Source organism: Apis cerana, linkage group LG4, assembly GCF_029169275.1.
Source record: "Apis cerana isolate GH-2021 linkage group LG4, AcerK_1.0, whole genome shotgun sequence".
NCBI classification, from domain to species: Eukaryota; Metazoa; Arthropoda; class Insecta; order Hymenoptera; family Apidae; genus Apis; species Apis cerana.
In genome coordinates this window covers 6,406,654-6,425,378 of record NC_083855.1, presented here as the reverse complement: position 1 = coordinate 6,425,378, position 18,725 = coordinate 6,406,654, and the positions used below count along the sequence as shown (strand labels likewise).

At 32.5% G+C, this 18,725-nt stretch overlaps 1 protein-coding gene and 1 long non-coding RNA gene across 2 annotated transcripts in view; one reads left to right on the top strand and one right to left on the bottom strand.

Annotated features, from left to right (window-relative positions):
- The first annotated feature begins 3,214 nt into the window (after positions 1–3,214).
- Positions 3,215–18,725, top strand: part of LOC107994632 (mannosyl-oligosaccharide 1,2-alpha-mannosidase IA) — a 467,472-nt gene continuing 451,961 nt past the window's right edge. The window contains exons 1-2 of the mRNA XM_062073866.1: positions 3,215–3,771; positions 8,753–8,974. Of these exons, the coding sequence (XP_061929850.1) occupies positions 3,391–3,771; positions 8,753–8,974 (603 nt within the window). The 5' untranslated portion in view covers positions 3,215–3,390. The remainder of the gene's footprint in view (positions 3,772–8,752; positions 8,975–18,725) is intronic.
- LOC133666010 (uncharacterized) lies at positions 7,088–10,601 on the bottom strand. The gene is made up of 2 exons (XR_009829513.1): positions 10,481–10,601; positions 7,088–9,022 (listed from the first exon to the last, which is right to left on the bottom strand). It is a non-coding gene; the product is annotated as an uncharacterized LOC133666010 (long non-coding RNA).

The window sequence follows — 18,725 nt, the reverse complement described above, 5'->3', positions numbered from 1 at the left end:
GTTATAGGATATTATAATGAAATTAATAATTGTGAATATTTAAAAAATTGCAAATTATATTATATGAAATAATAAACAAAACGACGCAATTCCACAGCCTAACCATACGCACACAATGCAGAAAATACGTCGTGCACGATACGCTAATGCATCGTCAATCGCTGAAAAATTGTTATAAACTTATGAACTATGATCATCGTACCCATCGCCTTTCTCTCACCCAAGTAGCACCTGAGCACGTGAATGAGATCTTGGCAATAGATACAGAAAGGATTAAATCTGAAAATCCTGAGCTAAAAAAAATATATTAGTATATCTAACGAACTACTATTCTTTAATTCAAAATTTGTTTATTTTATTTCAAAATCAATTTAATAAATTTACGTTATAAATTTATAAAATGAACTAATGTTAATATTAAATATAGAAAGATATCAATAATATGTAGATAATAAATTTATTTATGAAAATAACAAAAAATAATTTTAAATGAAGTATCAATGAAATAACCTCAGGCGATTTTTTCATCAAAGCAGACTTTTGAAAATATGAGAACAATATTTAAAATTTTTTGCTCTGATTCAAAAATCTACCTGTCGCGAAATGTCTTTTTGCACATAAAATTTAATATTTTATACGAAGAAAATAAAATTAATGTATTTGAATTTATCAATATAAATTCAACTATCAATATTATTTTGTTAAAAACGCGTTGTGCAAAAAGACCTATCCTGATCTAATAAATAGAGAATGAAAAAAGAAAAATGTTACTACTCACGAGTATAACAAATACTCGTGGTCATTGTGCTCGTACAAAATTCTACGTATACAACCAATCATCCGTGTCGATTTGGATCTTTCATCCTACGACATGATTGAATGACCGGAGGAACAGAAATGCATGCGACTCACCATTAGATGCGAAGATTCTGCGTTGCCATCAATATTGTTATAATATATTGAAAATCATCCTCTGGGAAACAACTATAACAAAACATGAAACATTGTATTATAATTTACAAATATGATAATAAAAATTGAAATTCTAATAATACAAATCTTCAAATAAAAATTAAAAACTTAAAAATTAGAATCCTATTTTTCAATAAAAGAATAAAAATTTAGATAAAACTAAAGATAATTACCTCTCTGCATAATAGATGATCATATTATCTTGAAAGAAGCACTGACTCTATTTTATACCGAAAATGAATATTTATATAAAAAAAATAAAAATAAACTATTAACACATTCATTTATATTCGTATAATCGGAGAACAAACACTGACTCTAATTTCGCGTATAATTATTAAAATTAAATTTACTTATTAAGTTATAAATTGAAAAAAACTTACGAAACAAACACTGAATCTATTGATCGCATTGCGCACGATCACAATCTGAAAATAAAATTACATTAGTTAATTGCAGAAGCAAAGAATATAGAAAAGCAAACAAAATGTTTTCATATTTTTTTTCATATTGAGCATTTGTAAAAAAAAAGTACTATTATTTTAAAAAAATCATGTTGTAAATATTTATTAAAATTAATATAAATCTATTATGCAACATAAAATTAAAAATATTTGAGAATTTTTACAAGTTATAGAAGATTTATATATAAAAAATATTGCTAATCATGGATTATTTCAAAATCTTTTCTATCATCATTTTCATACTTTCAATATAATAATAATGAATTATGCAAAAACATACCATACAAATAGTAATTTAATAAAAAGAAAATACTTACATACATCTTTCTTTAAAAATTAAAAACTCTTACTTCTCTTAATAAAACTTGTTATTACTTGTTATTCATATTGAAAATTCTTGATATTCTTCATATTGAAAATAATTTCAGCTACTTATCTGCACAAAAAAAATGAATATATAAAATATATAATATTAAATTAATTGTACTAAAATGAAACAAAAACCTAATATAAATCCTATTTTAGAAATTCGAATTAGTGGTTAACTTTAATAATAACTCTAATAATCAAATTAAAAAGAATGAATAAATTATTCTTTGAAGAATTAATTCTAATAATATTCAATAAATAATTGAATAAATGCATATTAATGAAATAACAATACAAAAAGTAAAAGAGTAACTGTCAAATGTATTAGGAAATATATATTATGCATATGAAGTAAAACTAATCATAAGTTTTGACAGAAATCCTTTGTGTAGCAATTTTCATGTATAAATTTGGGAGAAGAAGGAGGAAGGGAGGGAGGAAGGGGGAGGGGAGAGGAGAGGAGAGATATATTCGATAATTCGAATCAAAAAACGTATCGAAGAAATAATATACGAATTAAATATACAGATAGATGCATTTAGTATAGAAATATATAAGAAAATGAGGAAATCTTACCACATTTATATGACGGTCGTTGAATTATCTTTTAATCATTATGGCGTGCACAAAAATTATTACATTTCCGAAACCATCCCGCCTTCAATGCTTGGATCAAATAATGGCATAAAACTGTCAAAAGTACAAAACACTATTCAATTCTGATACAATAATGATTAAACAAAACTTAATAATTGATTAATTAAGTTTAATAACCGTAATACAATAATTTAACACTAAAAATTTTATATAATTACACTTCTCAACCGATGAAACGTGACCTGTCACCACAATTTTCAACTGTAGACTGACGTCATGCGCACCATGATGCGCACTGATTCATTTCGCGGCTAAATCTTACCGACTTTCTGATTGGCTAAAAAATAGTTAGTTAGCATTTTTTATTTTAAAGGCGCGAAAATTGAAATATAATATGAATTAATTATAAATTATTAATATTAATATGAATTATAATTAAAATAATTCCAAAATAAAATGATGGAATATTTGAATACAGTTATAAATTGAAAATTATTAACTTAAAACGATAAATTTTACTGTAATTAATAAAATATATTATTACATTTATAATATTTATATAGTTTTATATAGTTTTATATAGTTTTATATAATTAGAATATTTTAACACAGCTATAAATCAAAAATTAATATTACAAAACAATAAATTTTTTTTGGAAAATTTGGATTACAAAAATATATCAAATTTTATATCTAATGTGTTTTTGTTTCTAGTTATCGACTGCGTAATTCATGATATCATACCGATCTGTATTTGTTTGCTTGTATTCGTGAAAGTAGTTGGTGCATGAGTCGCACCAGCTGATTGGCGCTTCATCTGCGACGAAGTGTCAAGCTCGACGAGCAGGTGGTGCTCGCGTGCCACGGCATTTGTAATGGCGTGCGACGGCTAGGAAAAGGGCAACAACGCGCACGAGTGCTCGAGTTTTCGTCTGTTGTAAAAACGGGAAGTGCGTTAGTGCGTGCGTGGCGTGACAGTATCGTTAAAATGACAACGACGTCGAGCATTCTGCCGTCGTATCAGCGGTTCGTGAACGGTGTGCCGGTGCCTCTATTCTCGAGACGGTCGTTCCGCCCGCGTGAAAAGTATCTGATCATGTTGGTGTTTTTGACGTTCGGTGTCGTGTGTTTCGGAACGTTCTTCTTTTTGCCGGATTTCCGTCCAGGCACTGGCGGCGTCGCAGTGAACAGTGTTTACCGTGTATACCAACACATGCAAAAAGCGGGACCGGAATTACTTATACCGGCGCCACCTCGTTTACAAGGGGGCATAAAGGGGTCCATAGGTCATCTTAATGCTGTGCCACCTGGACACGAGGGCATTGATCATCAGGATGTGCATATTCTTCAGGACAAGCAAAAGCTGCAGGTCCGCGCGTGTGTCAGGGTCTCGACGTTGCGCTTCTTTCGATTCTCGATTATGCTCGACTCTCGATTTTGTAACTTGCAAACTCGCAAACTCGTGATTTCGCTTGTCATCGTTTCTTGAGAAATCAAATGGTGCTGTTCTCTTTGACAATAATTGTATGATCTTTCTCATCGTGATGTCCTTGTTTTTTTATAACATCTTATGTGCTTCGTTCTTTCAGCTGTTACACGCTTTCCCGATTCGTTTGTTTACATGCGGCCATCGTGACGTATCGCGGGCACACGTGTACACGCGTAACGGAACAAAAATTTATACGATCTTATAATTCTTATTTTTTTAATTCGTGATTATTTTTTGCTATGTTCATTCGATTTAATTCCGCGCTCAAACGGTCAAAACGGTTAAGATAATTGTCAATGAATATGTATAAGTTACATATTTACTTCAATATGGCCACCATATTTTATTTAATATCGATCGATCTGTGAAGATTCGATAATCGTAATTTATCGTTTTCGAGCGCCATTTTGTTAGTTTTGTGTCTACGATTATCCTTTTTAATCCTGTTTTCATTATGAATTGTGCGCGAACAACGAAACGTTTTACCCACGTTTTGCGTAATCGGAATATTTATGTATAACGAAATATGAAAATTTAAATCAGCTATCGTTCTCATTTCATCACGCGCGGTTTCTCCGGAAAATGACATGTCGTTCTACGTATCACGCGTATTAACGAATAAATTACGCGTATTGTGTGAAACGTGCTGTGTGAAACGTAACTATGTGAAACGCATTTACTGGGATTAAATTATTTAATCTATCATCGTGTTGCGGACCGAGAGAACGAGTTTTATCAATGTTAATAGACTCTCGCCCTAAAATTTCAAAGCGTAATTTCCGACGCATCGACGTGACCCTCATTGAGACATTTCGTTTCTACCGTTGTATGCACATGGATACATGTTAAGTAATGATAATTATTTTTTTCTTAACTTATTTTAAAACTTAAGGAAATTTTAAATCAGTAAATTTATTTATAATAAAAATATATTTAAGTTATTAGATTTAATATAGGAAACTGATAAATATATATCAATCGATATAAAGATTGATAAAAATTATCGATTAATTTGAGATATAAAAAGATAAGTTATTCGCTGATAGAACAGTGAGATCTATCTGTAAATCAAGATTATTAATTTTAATATAGAATATAGGATATAGGATAAAAATTAATATTTTTATTACTTTCTTCATTAATTTTAATTTTTACCTTATTTTTTTATTTTTTCCATTAAGAATTAAATAAAACAAAATTATTCAGAGCTCAGTCTGATACAACAATTCGATATTTATTCAATCGTCGATAAAACGAATTTTAATTCCAAATGAAAATTTCCACGTGTATAATCAATATTCTTGAAATCGTTTTAAGCAAGATTCGAAATGTTATAAAACAACTCTAAAACAATCGAAAACATGGTGAAAGCGATATAAAGACAGTGGAATCGAATCGAAAGAAACGAAAGTTGTATCTTGTTTTATCAGCTAATTAACGATGACGACATAAGATTGAAACTTGATTTACAATTCGAATAGAAAACTATTCTCGCGTTTATATCAAAATGTTGACGCCCCTTGTTATCCGTAAAATAATAGAATTTATCAAGGATTTACGTTCGAATATTTAATGTTCACAAAACGCGCTAACTCTATTTGCACCATTCTCAATAACCATTCACAGATTTTCATTGTAAATTTCGTCTCACAAACGAAATTTTACAACCGTGATTGTTTGTAAAAATCTTGATTATTTTTCAACGTTACAATTTTTTTTAACAAAGATTATTTTTTATGATATACACATATATAGATATAGTTTATTATTTAAAATTGTAATTTTTATTTTTTCTACGATAATTTTAATGAGTGAAGAAATATATCGAAATTTTTTTACATTTGCATATGATCCTTTTGAAATTTTTATTATTTTTTTATACGTAATGATTTTTTTTTTAAATTGTTTCCATAGTTTTGTATAACTTATATTGTTATTTGTAAATTAGAATTTTTTTTTTACGATGATTTTAATAGCGTGAAGAATTTGTTAATAGAAGCTTCTTAGGTTTATATACTTACTTAAAATGTAATTTTAACGTGAAAAGCAGAATGTTTAATTAATAGTTCTTCGCTAGTTGGATTTATTAAAATTGAAGCGCGATTTTGATGGCAATTTCATCGTAGAACTAGGTAATTCGACTGTAATTTAGCACTTGTTCCGCGAGTTTAACATTTGCACGTGTTAGATGCAGCATGTTCAAATTTCACCAGTTTCTCATATAAGAGAAATGTTGTCCAACATTGAAGTTGTGATAGATTTGTTGTTAATAGAAAAATAGATTTATTTGTTATTAATTTATATATTTACCTTGAAATATTTTTATCTTCACGTTTAATACCAATAGGCTGACGATGGCAAAAATAAAGGAATTTTAAAGCGAATATCTATGAATTTGCCATCGACAATCACGTCGTTCATTGAAAGTGTTACGAATATATACATATTTTTGATCGATTCACGATCCACAGGTGATCTTCCCTATTAATACGTGATCGATTACAAAATGTAGTTTGCATATTTGGAATTATTCATTCGATTTCACGTGTGCAGTAATCGACTAAGAGATATAGTTTGAATTAAATATATGTAGGCCAGTTGAATGGAAAACTGATTTGGGAATAAATCATTAGAAAAATGATAGAATATATTTTTAATATGTGTTAGTAAAAGATACAAATTTTTATATTTCTTCAGAGAAAGAATTCTAGACATTTTTTTTTTATTGACTAATCATAAAGTAGAATATCCTTATTCCAATTTATGAAATTAAATTAATTTCATGGAAGAAACACGTAAAGACTTTTATAATAATATTTCATTTAAAAAATAAATAAGAAAAAATTTCTTCTAAATTTTTTAAAAATTGATAATTTTCGCAATTGCAATATTATTAATTGTTACTTTTGCTATCAATATACTTACTTTTATATTTTTTTGTATTTGTCGCGTAATTTAAATTCATATTTCAGACATATTATTTGTTATTTTCTGATAACAAACTTAACGCCATAGATATTATAATACGTATCTTTTAATTTTCCACGAACATTACATAAAAAAATAAAGTGAATTCAAGTTTATATGTGAATATTACCGCGATAGTATTTTAAAGTAAAACTAGTATGATATATTGTCGAGTCAATATTAGATAACGTGTATATTCGAATAAATTATTTTTCTTGATATTCTCAAATCTATAATGTATTTGAATCAATCTTATTTGTCGGGACACTGAATTTTAATAAAACTTTAATGGAAAATAGCTGTTATATTAATGTTACTTATATATACAAGGATAATGTAACTGTATACTTTAAACTTCACAAGAAATGCGATAACAAAGGAATAACACCAATAGCAAATAAGATAGAAACTAACATAAAAATTAGAATTCGGTGTGAAAATATTTTAAAATTTTTCTGGATTTACATAAATAACATTGGCAGTCCAATAATAAAGATTCAATTCAGAATCCTTCCTTTCAAATTATTATTAATAAATCTAAATGAGTTCAAAGTTGCAATTATACAATATAAAAATTTTTTTCTCCAAACAAAATACTTCTTATTCGTTCCCACGAACAACTCATAATCGGTTTTTCTTCGAAAAAACGACTCGTGATGGAGTTCGAAATCGTTTAACGCAGAGGGAAAAGCAAGCGTTATACTCGCAACATTTCACCTTTCGTTCTTTTATAATCACGGCTGGTCGAGAGCCGATATTTTCTGAGCGATTCGAGCGAAAGAAGCGTGTTCTCGAGACGAGATTGCATTCGTACGGCGGTGTTCGAATAAATAGATCCGAGGTCTCTCTCTCTCAAGCGGTCCGAAAAAATTTGATTTTTATTCGATATGGGGTGGACCGATCTTTTCCACGCTTTAAGATGAAAATTTTGTATAAATCATTGCCGCGTGTATCGGTCGGAAATAGGGTCTGAATTTGAAGGGGCGATGAAAATGCGCGTTGATAAATTGTAATTTGTAAATGGCTGGGAAAATAAATTTCACGATCTCAAAGAGACTGTGTCGCTGTTACTGACCTCTCCAGCTCAAACATCCTGTATCTTGAATAAATTGACTTTGATTATATGGTTTTATGGAGATTCGATGACACCGTGGAATTTCGATATGTTCTGAGTAAACGTTTCGTTGTTTGATTTTTTTTTTCTGTTTGCTTATTTAGATACCTCCATTTTTCGCTTCGATTCCGTGCTGAATGTATTATTTCATTTTTTTTTATGGAAATAATTTTATTATTGAATAATTCGTGCGAGGAATGGTACACAGTTCTTTGAGTTATTCGACATTGAAAAATTTATCAGGTAGATAAATATTTGCAATCTGATAAGCCACAAAGTTTATAATTCGTTCGAAGTTGAAGTTAGCAACGTTATCTAAACGTTATCTAATAAAACAATGTATAAATGATAGCAAAAACATTTTAACCAGACATCCTGTATACATGAAATTTAAACATTAATTCTTCCATACCATTAATTTTAATAATTTAATAAATAATGTAATTCTTTTTGCAATTGATCCTTCACGAAATAAGATCTTCCATTACCGATGAGATAAAAAACATTGTTTATTTGAAATTATTCCAAACAGTGAATCGAAATTTATTCTTTCCATATCTGATTTCTTTCTTAATTTATGAAAAAATTAAAATTCGTATCAGAAAAAATAGATTATTTTAATAACAAGGACTAGCTTAACGAGAGACCATCGGATTTTTATTTTATTTTCTTATTCTCGACGATCAAATTGAAATTAACGCATCTAATTGATTTAAAAATAAAAAAAAAAACCGTCATTCGAAAAATCTCGATCCGCGACTCGATCTGACCGAATTTCAGGCAAAGATCGACGAGGAATATCAGCAACAGAAGATGTTGGAGAAACCGGAAGTGATTGGTGAAATACATGTGCGTGTTACTAGTTCACCATCGTTAGTGCTTCACCGGAAGAACGAAGTTCTGGAGACTGTGCCGCCAGCACCCGCCAGTAAACTTCCTTTGACGGTCGGTGGAGAGGACAAGGACCCCATCGCCAGGGAACGGAGGGACAAGGTCAAAGAGGTGAGTCTTTCTTTCCATTCATATAAAGTAAATTGTCGACAATGTTGGCTGAAAAAGAAGAACATTTTTTTTAAAGTAAAATATTGAATAATATTTTGATATTTTTATCATATTGTTATCATTGATTATGATAAGGGAAAGAGAAATTAAAATATTTTTTTTAAATCGTGAAATAAATTATTATTGCTAACTGTATTAAAAAAATAACGATAGTTGTATGATTATCGTTCTTTAGATAGTAGATTATCAGCGTTTCAAAATTACGTAAGTTTTGTTAATCGTCAAATATTGTTTTTCGTTATGTACCATCAAGAAAGAGCTTCTATGGTTAATATAATTTTATAACTATGCAAATAGTTCATTCATGTAGAATTTTATCTTTATCTTATTTGATAAAGATAAATAAAATATATAAATATACGAGTACTTAATTCAATATCTTGTGAGCAGCAGATGTACATTATTCTTCAAAAGCATATTTAATTTAAGATAATAAGAAACAGGAAGAAGCATTTTTGTTAATTGATTTTATTGAAATTAAATATCTACGAAATTTAGATATTTTTATAGCAATTTGCTTTTCCAAATTGAAATCCACGTTTACGAAATAAACGAAATGCGTTTTGAATGTACAAAGCTTTTCAAATATTCAAAGCAACTTGAATTTTAAGCAGCAAAGCTTTATCATTCCTATATAATATATTTCCGCGTATTCTCTCAAGAATTTTTCATTATTTCATTTCTTTTAATATCAAAAGAATCATTATTATCTGAAATAACATTTTAACAGCAGAATGTAAAAAACCCGATTCTTGCAAAATATAATTTCTCAGGATTATTAAAGCTCGTTTATCTTTTGAGTATTTCGTGAATTAAACTCAAGTTTATCGATCTCTTATTTTATTATTAATCTTTTGAGCATTTAGCCTGTACCAATAACGCAAAAAGTGCATATAGAGTTCGATGGTCAGTATTAAACGGGCAATTTGCCAAAGAGATGTTTAAAATAGTTCACTCCACTCTATCTGAAATTCGCATTGGATAACACATTGAGATATATCCATTAAATGCATCGAATACCTTCAATCTTACCTCATTTCTATACAAAAATATAGATATTTAATATCACACTAAAATAAAAAAAAAAGTCCCAAAAATGGTACGAATTATTACAATTATCAATTAAAAATACGTGTATAATAAATATATAAAGGAAAAGAAAATTGAACAAGTGTAATATCTTCCAAACTGATGATCCAATCACTTGTTCCAAAATTTCGTTGCAAGAAAGAAACGATTCGAAAATATGATCGGAAAGATTGTATAATTCACAACAATTACGCAATTAAAAGTAGAAACTATTTTTGAAACACGCTCAGTTAAACAGCACTCAAAGGATAAACGTTTAGAGATATTCTCAAACGCGAGCATTCCGTTCCCAACTTTTCTTCCCATTTTCCAACTAAATTTCCAACGGATTCCCCTTTATCCCGTTGGTATACGTACGTGTTGGTTACATTTGCGTATAAATGAGAATACAGTATGCGCATCCACGGATATTTCGATTAATAGCGTTTCCCGTGGTCGGGAACAAACGAAACTGGCCACGCAGGGGTAAATCACCGCGGAACGAATGACCGACCCGCCTCGAGCTCGCAATTTAGGTTTGGACGCTCGAAATAAAAAAGGGGGGAGAGGAGGGGGGAGTAAAAAAAATGAAATCGTTGAAAAATCGAGAGATAAAATTAGCACGTCGTTCGATCTGTTAAACGGCCGCGAGAATATTGGAAAACGAACTTTCGACGAGTTTTCCACCAAGGCCGTAAATTTGAAAAGGAGCGTTAAAAGAATGGAGCGAGCTCTCCGCGATATAACTCGTTGTAATTTGCGTGAAATTCGTCCGTTGTTTTTGTTTCGAGAGAGAGTTTGTACGATGGATCGAGATCGATGCACTTCGGTGCATAATTTTCCTCGTGTGCAATATTTTTTTCTTTTTTTTTCCTGACAGGAAGATTGGAATCGAATTGAATCGTTCTTCGATATTAGGCCGTTGCGAAAAATAAAATTGTACTCGACGGATGCTCAATTTTTGAAAAACTAGCGATGGAAGCGTTTGAAAAATACGAAATTCTGAAATAGAGAAGTGGTAATTTTTTTTTTTTTTTGCGGTGCATTAATAGCGGGATAGATTTATTTTGTTTAAAATTCCGAAATGGCGGTTATTTTGATCGCGTAGAATTTTATTTTCGAACATTGGTATTGTTCACACTGCTCCGTTGGATTGTAATTCTTTTTAATGGATGCATCAATTTTGCGTCGATTAATTTAAAATTCGATGAATATGTAAAATTACAAAGGAATGTAAAATGTTATTTAAATATGTAAATGAACGAATAATCCAAATTTTTGAAAAATATAGATATTGTTGTATGAAATTTTTTACATACAACGATTCGTAATGAAAAAAATCGATATCTTCATAAAGTTTAATTATACAGATGACAAAATTTTGACATTAACACGTTTCATTTAACATTTCCAAGAATATAAGTCGAGACGTAAATTGCGCGATATTTCTCAAAAGAGAGGATAATAATTTGCATGGAATTTCATCGGAAACCAATTTTTAAACAAAAATAATCGGCCCTTTTCAACACGGAAAAACCATCGTTCACGTATTTTCAATTGGCGAAAACGCGCCACAGTTTCGAATGGTTTGTTCCGCGAAACGGCGGGTTTTAAATTGTCATATCCCATCGAACGAATTCTCTTGTTAACGTACGACGATCCATGCACAATCCGCTTCAAATTTTTCACGACGACCCCTCCCCCCCGACACGGCCGGGTTGTTCATCGATCGCGTATTCATCGAATTTTCGGAGCCACGCTCATTTCCATGCTTTATGAATGGGTCCACCGTACTATTATCTATTTATCGGTCTATTAAATGTTTCATGCCTGTGTGCATGCAACGTAAACGTTCGATTTCCACCGTTCGATTTTTTAGTGTGCTCGTATCACGGGATTTCATGGATCATTGATGATGACGTGCACACAGTTATCAGCCTGCCGAGTGAATTTTTCCTTCTCTGATTTCTTTCGTTTTTTTTTTCCCCTCCTCCCCCAATTTTTTTCTAATTATTGGTATTCGATTCATCCGATTTTTAATTCAGTCAGTTATTATTTGATCGTAAATTATGATAAATCATAATTTCGAAATATGAACAGTTTTTTCATTCTTTTTATCTCTATTCGAGGTGTTTGTTTTAGATTAAAAATTTGAGAATCGTTCGAGCAAATATTTATTTTGATTATCGATCCGCGCGTTAAGAAAGATGATCGACTCCGATTATCAAAGTGTTTATTCTAAGATGTGTACGATAATTGAGTCTAGATTATCGTTACACAAATGCCAATCTTATCTGATTCATAGCCGAGAAATCAAACACGATAAAAATGTTTTCGAAGTAATAAAAGTAGAATAAATTTATAACAAGATAGATTGGTCGGCAATTTCATTCCGATCTTTTTCAACTTTCGCCGATTCAATTTCATTTTCATTTCTCATTGTCGTAACGCGTTCTGATATATTAATTAATTAAATTATTACGACGACGCGATATTTATTACACTTTCCTTCAATTAATTTCCTTTCATTTCGAGTAATTTTTAATACACACAATGTTAAACGAAAATCACGATGAAATCATCTTATCTTATGAATTAATGCATTATATGCGAAAAGAGATACCTGCAACGAATTCGTAAGTGGCGTCATTCTCGTATAATTCATTTTAACGTGAAAAAAATATACAATATTGTTCGTTCGTTGTAAAAACGTTGCAACGATAGCGTAGACAGGCTCGCCTCGGTGAATTTCTCCCTGGCAATTAAATTTAATCGGTTCGGTATTCATCAGTGCAAGACCGTAGCCGCGTTTAGCTTTGTTCCTTCTATCTTTGATTGCAGTTGCTCGTTCATCGTACGTTGGATTGTTACGCACAGTGGTAATGCGCGAGCGTTTTCACATGAGCGCCACTGTAATCGTCTTGGAATTTCCTAAGCATCCTTGCAATTGCCGACAGAACGTTTGGTTGGCAGCTGGTGATAAACCAGCTTATCAATTCAATAATTAGAAATTCCCAATTATTCTCTTCAATTATCGTTTCGAATGAAATTTATTCCGTATATAATCATACGTCATATACGTTTAAACAAAGGTTTTAATATCGATTCTTTTTCCAATCCATTTCGTGACGTGATCATTACAGATTAATGCTCGCCATTGTTTCGCCCAGTTTTGATCGGACATACATATATCTTTGATAATAAAAGCGGCAAATCATTAAATTTGATTAGATCGAACGATAAACCCGCCACGGGTGATTTTCCAAAGGTATTATTCATCGTCGAGCGCGCTCTCCTCCGATTTCAGAGCTTGATCTCTCTCGGGCGAACTTTGACTTCCTTCGTTTGGTAAGTAAGGAACTGAAGTCAACTTATCGCCTCATTAAATACTGTATTATATACATATCCGAAATCTTCGTTCTCGGTACTTAGTTAACGTCAATTGCAGTTAGTTCGCGTCAGAAAATCGTTTAGTCGATTAAGCCTTCTATTCCAACTCTCCTTCCTTATCGCAAGAAACTATCCTTTTGCTTATTATGGAAGATCGTACGTTAAGGCCAATTTAAAATGGTTAAGATTTAATGAAATTCCTGTATGTAAATTCGTTACGGATATATTTGAAGACGTAAATATTCGAAAACAATTTTAAAATAAGAAACCGTGAAAATGGATGTTAAAATAACAGATCCTCGATTGAGTTAAATATCCGTTTTATCTTTATCGTTTCTCTTGAAAATTGTTAATTAAAATTAATCGTATTTTTTAATCCAATGTTTTCTTTCTTGGAAAATAAGTCAATATATATAATATTCGATAGTATCAGAAAATTATCACGGATCAACTAAAGACACATAATTTTCCACATGCCTTGCGATTCAACGATCGAGACGACCAACAAGGACGACCGAAACTCAAGGGGGAAACAAGCGTTAAAAAACTTGGTTTCCTTTAGACTTGTATAAAAGAAAATCGATTCGTTCGAAAATAGACGATCGGACAACGACAACTGCAACTGTACATGGGTATCGGTTTCAATTCCGGTTGCAACGAATCCTCTTTGGATGGAGACATATCCGGTTTTCGAAGCAGATGAGTCGGCGCTCTCTGTGCACGTTTAATCGGTTACACCGGTTAAATCGCCGGATGGAATCCCATCGATTCCCATTTTGGTGAAACGTTTCCGCTCGTTGGAATTAAACGGCGCCCCCGTTGAAAAGTTTATGACGCTAATCATCCGTGCATTCTAATCTAAAACGCGCGAGTTTTCGTTGAGTTTTATTCGTCGACCGATCGATAGACACCGAATTATCGCGGAGAATAATTGGAAACAGGAGATCGATCGAGGTCTGATCCTCTTGGAAAATGGGATCAGAGGGTTGGGCAGTGAAGAATCGTTTTTTAAATACGGATAATGGACGGATGCTTTCCTTTTTCTCTTTTTTTGGGGGAGATTTTTTTTTATTCGAATTCGATTCGCTGTTAATGAAAAACTGAAAGCTATTACCAGAAATTTTGTAAAAAGAAATGATCTTTCTATACGATACTTTTTATCATTTAAATTGGTAATAGATGTTCGCGATTTGATGAAGATTGGTGAGTAATTTTGAAGAATTACGAATTTTATTGCATAATGGATTTGTCTTCTTTGGTTGTCACAATTCAAGTGAGAAACTACTTTTATGAATCTTTAGAAAATTTTATCAAAAGAAAGCAGATTCTTTTTCTGTGATAAAAGCTTCCAACTTACTGTTATTATTTCCGTGGACATGATAAATGATCCGCGCGAGAACTCACTTATACACACGATTTAAAATTCGATAAGACCAACATTTTCAATCGCGATGTTTCCATTCATCATAAAAGCGGCATCCTAGATATCCTGTGCGATTCAATCGCGTTTATATTCCGTTTCTTGTCCTGAATATTCAATATATTTTCCTTGAACAATGGGATGGGAATTCAGACGGTTTATGGTAATGATACCGGTGAAATGTTAACATAATGCAGTTATACCGAGATTAAGATCAGAAATCGAAAGTTCAAGCACGATGTTCTATAAGGAGCATTAGGCGTGGTTAGGCGTATAACATAGTACAAGTTTCTTATTTAGGAAAATCAACTATTCTTTCCAGAAGTCTCGCCACATAACTTCAATAACAATTTATGCATATCTCTTATTCCCAATTTTCTCCGCACACTTTTCAATTCGACACCCGAAACTCTGAATAGAGTTTTTCAATTTATAAAATTCCAAGTAAAAAAATTTTCCTTTCTCCTTTTTTTTTAAATATCTCCAAATTCATTATCGCATCCGTCATTAAGTTTACAAATTAACTTGAAATGATTTATGATTTTCGATTTCTTTAAAAAGATCGAAGCGAGGAATAAAATCCAAAGACTGTGCTTTTGATTACATAATTTTCATCCCCCATTCTACGCGTGCAGGATTACTCAAAAATTTCCAAAAAAAGAAAAACGCGTTTAATTGCGCTCGTGAGTGCGGAATAGTGGCCCGTTTCGGTATCGTCGTTATCGCTTCACCGAAATTGCGACGAAAAAGTGGACGCGATCAATGGGACGCGATACACAAAGGATAAATTGCGGGCTATGTATTCAACCGGCGAAATATTCCGAAATGGGTTGACCTTTAGCGCGACGTGAGCAGACGTCGTGCACAGATCTCGAGTGAGTGCAATCGGTGAACGGGTCTCTTCGGTTCGAAATTAGATTGCGCTCACGTTACTCGCGGCAAAAGTTGACGGCACCGTGCGGTTAACGGGTTTCCCGCGTGTTCACCTAGGCTAGGTCAGGCATACGTGCCGATGTCGAATCGAGTTCGCGTGGCACGCATCGAGGATGCCTGGACGGAGCACGCCACTCTCGCGATTCGAAGGGGATTTGGCTTGGTCGTTCGCACTATATGCTCCCTGAAATTTTGAAAATGTTATGATAAGTTTGTAAGTTTGAAAATTGCATGAAACTGTTTGACAATTTTTCCTCCTCCCTCTCTTTCTCCAGTTGATCTTTAATTAATATATGTTTTGCAACTTTTTAAGAATTGTGATTAACGTTGAATAGGAGGAGGAGTTGGATTGAAACAATTTCTCGAAATAAATCTTCTTTATTACCGGTCTGAATGAGAGAATTTTGGTGGAAGTTCTCGTAATTGCGAATGACTGCACCGAAGGCGAAATCGTCTGCATGTCTGTTCGAATTAGAGTATAATAAATGGGAATGGTAGGGGTGATGTAATTGGGCAACTGTTATTGTTGAAGCTTCGTTGTAAACTTGCGTGAATTGTTTGATTGCCAGGCGGGGATGGTTGGTGGAGATGATGACTTAAGTAACGGTTCCGAAGAACGATCGTGTGTTCCTGATTAGTTTGTTGTTTCGTTGCAACGTGTTATAACCTGCCTTCGTATAAATTCAATAATAATATTAATATTAATTTTCTTTCAAACGGGATAATATAAACATGTTAATTAAATTACTTTATATCAGCGATCGTAATCGTTATGTCATTCATAAACACAAATTGGAAACTGAATTTAATTAAGCTTTTACTTTGGTTAAATGTTCTAAAGGTAATTTCCAGTCACGTATTATCGTGCCAAGTGCTCAAGCACATTTCTATCCATCGCGTGTCGAAGTAATAGGTCTCAAGTGTGCGTGACAAAACGCAGAATTGTTTCTGGGTTACGTATATTTTCATAAAAGGAATAGGTACTTTTAATTGTATATTGCACGCGGTATTTCTAGCGTTATTGTTATTAACTAATTTCCATTTTTTCCCAAATTTAAATATTTAAACGAACATTCGATCGTTCGAGTAATAATCGTGCCCCATCCACCAATCATCTTACTATCATAAAAGCATCACTAAAACAGATCGGTAAAAAATGACGAAATAATTATTTTCTTCCCATTCGAATATAAACAACTTATCCAAACCTTCCGCCTAGAAAGTCTTTAATCTTCCTGTAAAAAATTCGACGTACAATTCAACGCATGTTGTAAACGCATTCCTCGCAAACTCCTCTCAATTATTCCCACCGATCATCAACTCCTTTTTCCACGTATCCATCGTTTATCCATCGTTTATCGGAACCAATCGTGTTCGTCCATGCTTCGTAACGATCGTCGATTGATTTTCTATTCGGTCCATTTTCAAAATCTCGCAGATCCATAAATGAAACGTGAGTGTAAACAATGATCGTTCCCTATCACGCGATCAAATCGTCTAAATTCCCCAATATCGTTTAATGAATCCCGTTTTTACGAATCGTTCTGCGCGTGAAATCCGCCAGTCGTACAAATTGTAGCGTATTTACTGCAATTATGCAACAAAGAATCGGCCAAGTAAGCGTTCCCAGTCTTGTTATATCGGCCAGTAACCGAATCCTTTTGCCACTTCATCCCGACGAGCCAGCGTATTCTTCATAATGAAGAGGAGTCACGACATTTCGAGGCGTACGGGGTGGCTTGATTTTCGCCTGAAACGAATCGGACTTACCCTTGAACGAGTTCTCATCACGCCAACTTGTTTGTCGAAATAATGGCCGCTCCGGAGAACGCTTGTTTGCATTGTCAGTGGATGATGGCCGAGCGTGTTTGCCTTTGTGTAATGATGATTGTCGTCTTCGTGTGGGGTTGAATAATCTCTTTCTTGTTTTCGAGACGTTGACGATTTTATATTTGGTTACGTTTTTTCACGATTAATCTTTGTTAAGGATCCTTATTTTTCTCTCCTTGTTGGACACGTTTTCGATACAGTTGACACGAGAAATCGATAATTTTATACGTAGCGTATAATTTCAAATAATTAATTTTTATATTCCATATAATAATAGTGATTGCGGTCTTTTTACGAGAAGAGCGAATAGATTTAATGATATTCTTGAGCTTGAATAATTGATAATTTTATCGTGAATAATGTGCCATAATCTTGGGGATTAATTAAAACTTTCTTAGGTATTATACATTTTTATAGCAATACTCTCTGTGATTATTTATACTTTTTCTTCTTTTTAAATTATCGTGTTGAGGAATAGTCTCGTGCACGTTTTCCACGTTTACGCGGATGCAATAACAATATTTTAATATATACGTCGCAATTAAAATTAACATTATAATCACACGAATAAAATTTTAAGTAAATCCTTTTAAAAATGTTTACGATCATTCCAAGTGAAAAGAAGAAAAAATTTATCTACAAGGTAGCAAGCAATCGCGCATGATTAATCTCTGTTAAGCACGCCAGGCTCTGCATTTAATTATGCGTTCGAAAAGATAACCAACAAGTAACATCATTAGAGATCCGAGTACGAAAATGTAGTTTTGTCGCAACGACCATACGGGTACGTATGTAATTCGCCGTGTTTGTACCCGTTTACAATGTAGATACAAGCGAGACAAGCGCGCGTGTGTTCTCGATATTACTCGATGCTTCGAGTATAGAACCGGTTAAGATTTATTTGGCGGTTTGACAGAAAAAACGTGCGCTCATTGCCAACCAAACTCTCGAATCGTGTTTCGAGAAAGCTGAAGTCGCATACTTTGTCGATTCTCGTGTGATCGCGTTCGATCAAACTTGCTCGTACTGCACTTTTTTCATACTTTCATA